Genomic DNA, 3489 nt, shown 5'->3' with positions numbered 1-3489 from the left:
AAAGTTTTCTTTATAGCCAACTGGCATTTTAGACTCTTTTCCCAGAAGATTAATTTCAGAGCTGAAAATAGGAAATCAGGGTTGGATGGTTTAAAAAAATAAAATTTATTTATATTTTTTTTTTAAAGAAAACTTTTGTTTGTTTCTTCTTTTTATTTGACTATTTACTTTAATTTGATATAATACTTCCACACAGTTTCTGTCTACCAAATTTACTCACAAAGCATTAGTTGGCTTGGAGGGTATAGAAGGCACTTGCCTAAGGTGCTGTGCTGTGGGATTGAACCTGAAGCAGTGTGGTTGCCAAGTAAGTGTCTTAACCACACAGCCAAGCCCGCATCTTCCCTTGAATGTCTTAAAGAAAACTAGTTATAGTATTGCTATGATTGAGCAGATCTTTGACCAAGAGCCTTCCAGCTGTGACCATCCTGTCTTTACCATATATCAAGGACTGTTATTGTTGTTCAGCATCAAGTCAGCCCTCATCCAACAAACTTATGATTGAAGATATTCCAGCCATGGCCTTTCCATCGATTTCCAGAAGCAGTGCATCAAGTCGTATCCAGTGTGTCCTTTCTTTTTTAAAGACTGTAGGATGTGATTTGAGGGAGATTTGACTGATATTTCTAGCACGTTGTGACCACGTAAAGGCTCATTCCCTGGTTTGTGGAGTATTGTTGTTTATCCCCAATTGTGCAGGCAAACATATCAACGATTTTCCATCCATGACCATCTCCTCTTTATTCATGTAGTTCTCTCTTTTTTTTTCATCTTTAACATAATCGGATGTGATTTAAATATTTGGCTGCTATTTCTAGCAGATTGATCACTCTCTCATTGGATCTCCCTTGTTGTTAGGTTATTGTTTGTGGGGGTGGTAACATTGACAGCAATCATTTATTTGTTTATTCTTTTTTTTTTTTTTTTCAATTTAGGCAAATTTTGTTTTTAATTTTTCTTCCCAGTGACCTATTTTTTTTTTTTGCTTAGATTCCTTAAACATCCATAACAATTTCCAAAAAAATCCTTCCTCATCACACACACACATGCACACACACATGCACACACACATCTACGTATATTCACAAGGACCATTTATGATACATCAATGTAATAAGCTTTCTTCTATTCAAACTTATCCTACAATGGAAGCAATAAGTACAAAAGTATTTAAGATCCACGTGTTTTTATGAAGTCATTTTTTTTTAGTAGTACAGAAGCACCATTCCTTCTTTCTCTCTCTCTCTCTCACACACATTTCTCCACCACCCATCTCTCTTTCTATGTGTGTGCATGTGATTGTGCATGTATATGTGTGTGTATATATGCATACATATATGCGTATAAATGTCTATTTGTGTGTGAGTGTTTAAGCAGGCATCCATGCTCTATTCCTCTCTCACTTCCCATTATTTCTTCTCCACTACTCCCCTCATTCTTCCCATCCATTGGTGTGTGTGTGTGTGTGTGTGTGTGTTTGTATATGCAGACCTACTGCCTTAGATACAACTCAAATGAAAGCCAACAGCTTCTGTCTGTTGTGACTAATAATGACAGAAAAGATATGAGGCTACAAGAAATATATTTATCTAAATACAAACCTTAAGAAGACAGTTTAGCAAGCCTGGAATCTAGACTAGGCTAATGTATGACTCAACAGGCAGTATAAGGTTAGTGTAGGGCTTAATAGGAATATAGTCGTAATAGGGGAGAGATTAACAATAGGCTAAAAGATTGACTCAAAAGGTAATAGTCTTTAGTGTAAGGTTTAATCCTTTAATTGCAATTTCATGGTTATTTAGTCAAGTAAACTTGACATATCTCTACAGAACATAGTTTTAAACCTGACATTCTTCAACAAAAAGAAAGATTGGTATATAAAACTGCTTCCTGGTGCTGGGGATAATGAAATTTTTGAATGAATTTATCTGCTTTTTGCAGTAAAAGGGTTTAAACAAAATAGAGATTGATAGACAATGGGTTAGTTAATGAGTGAAAAGGCAATGTTGATTAGTGTGGGCAGCGCTGGATTAACCAATAAGCAAGATAAGCACGTGATTAGGGCATCAAGAGAAGGAGGGGGTACCACAAAAATGGTGTATATATATATATATATATATATATATATATATACCCTGCTTTTCCATACTGGCTTTTGGTGAAATGGCCATTTTGAGGTATTGTTTTATAGCCAGATACCCTTCCTAACACTAACCCTTTTAATGCAGTGAAATGGTTTGCCTGTTTTAAAAATCGGGATTCATATGTTGCATTTGTGTTTGTGTCTGTCTGTCTGTGTGTCTGTTAACACTGACCAGCTTACTTCCTTCTCTAAATTGGCACCATGGATGGTATCATTCACTGCTATTATTCTTCTAATAAAACAGCTAATATTTGTTTGAAAATTTTTTTTTTCAACCAAATAGTGTTTGAATATTTTTTCCTTGTGTATATGAATGCATCTCTCATCATTATCATCAGTCTCCTCGTTAATATTTTTGGCATTATTCTCTTCAATTAATATTGTTGATATCGCTCTCCTCATTAAAATTACCATCGTCTTCCTCTTCATTAACCAGTTTGATACCAATCCACCTGAGACCAACCACCCTTGGTTCTGATACAAATTCCCTGTTTTAAAGTGGGCTAAATTAAAACGCCCAATCAAAATTTCATGTTAATTTATGTTCCAAATGCCAGCTTAATAACGATACAATTATTTCACTAAATTCGTTATTTTCAAAACTATTTGAAACAAAGGCAATGTATTTCAATGCAAATATAGTAACGAATAGGTTAATATCATCATCATTGATCTCCTCATTAATATCATCATCATCATTGTTCTCCTCATTGATATTATCATTATTGTTTTTCTTGTTAATATCATCATCATTCTGTCTGTTGATTTCATCATCATTGTTCTACACATTAACCTCGTTGTTGTTCTCCTTGTTAATATCATCATTTTCCTTGTTAGTATAATCGTCGTCATTCTCCTCATTAATATCATCATCATTCTCGCCGTTAATATCATCGTCATCATTTTCATCGTTAATACCATCATTATCATTCTCCACGTTAACATCATCATTGTCATTCTCCTCATTGACATCATTGTCATCATTCTTCTCATTGACATCACCGTCATCATTCCCCTCATTGACATCACGGTCATCATGCTTCTCATTGACATCACCGTCATCATTCCCCTCATTGACATCACCATCATCATCCTTCTCCTTGACATCGCCGTCATCATTCCCCTCATTGACATCACCGTCATCATTCTCCTCATTGACATCACCGTCATCATCCCCCTCATTGACACCACCGTCATCATCCTCCTCATTGACATCGTCATCGCCATTCTCCTCATTGACATCGCCATCATTCTCCTCATTGACATTGTCATCATCCTCCTCATTGACATCACCGTCATCATTCCCCTCATTGACATCACCGTCATCATTCTCCTCATTGACATCA

General features: G+C 35.7%; 1 protein-coding gene across 1 annotated transcript in view; it reads right to left on the bottom strand.

Moving 5' to 3' along the window:
* The window catches only part of LOC106870778 (protein PFC0760c-like), a 21378-nt gene that overhangs the window by 16295 nt on the left and 1594 nt on the right, over positions 1-3489 (bottom strand). The window contains exon 3 of the mRNA XM_014916975.1: positions 3087-3476. Coding sequence (XP_014772461.1) covers positions 3087-3476 — 390 coding nt within the window. The remainder of the gene's footprint in view (positions 1-3086; positions 3477-3489) is intronic.

Source organism: Octopus bimaculoides, chromosome 15 (genome assembly GCF_001194135.2).
Source record: "Octopus bimaculoides isolate UCB-OBI-ISO-001 chromosome 15, ASM119413v2, whole genome shotgun sequence".
Classification (NCBI taxonomy): Eukaryota; Metazoa; Mollusca; class Cephalopoda; order Octopoda; family Octopodidae; genus Octopus; species Octopus bimaculoides.
Note: the sequence above shows the minus strand (reverse complement) of the source record. Positions and strands in the feature narration are given on the sequence as shown.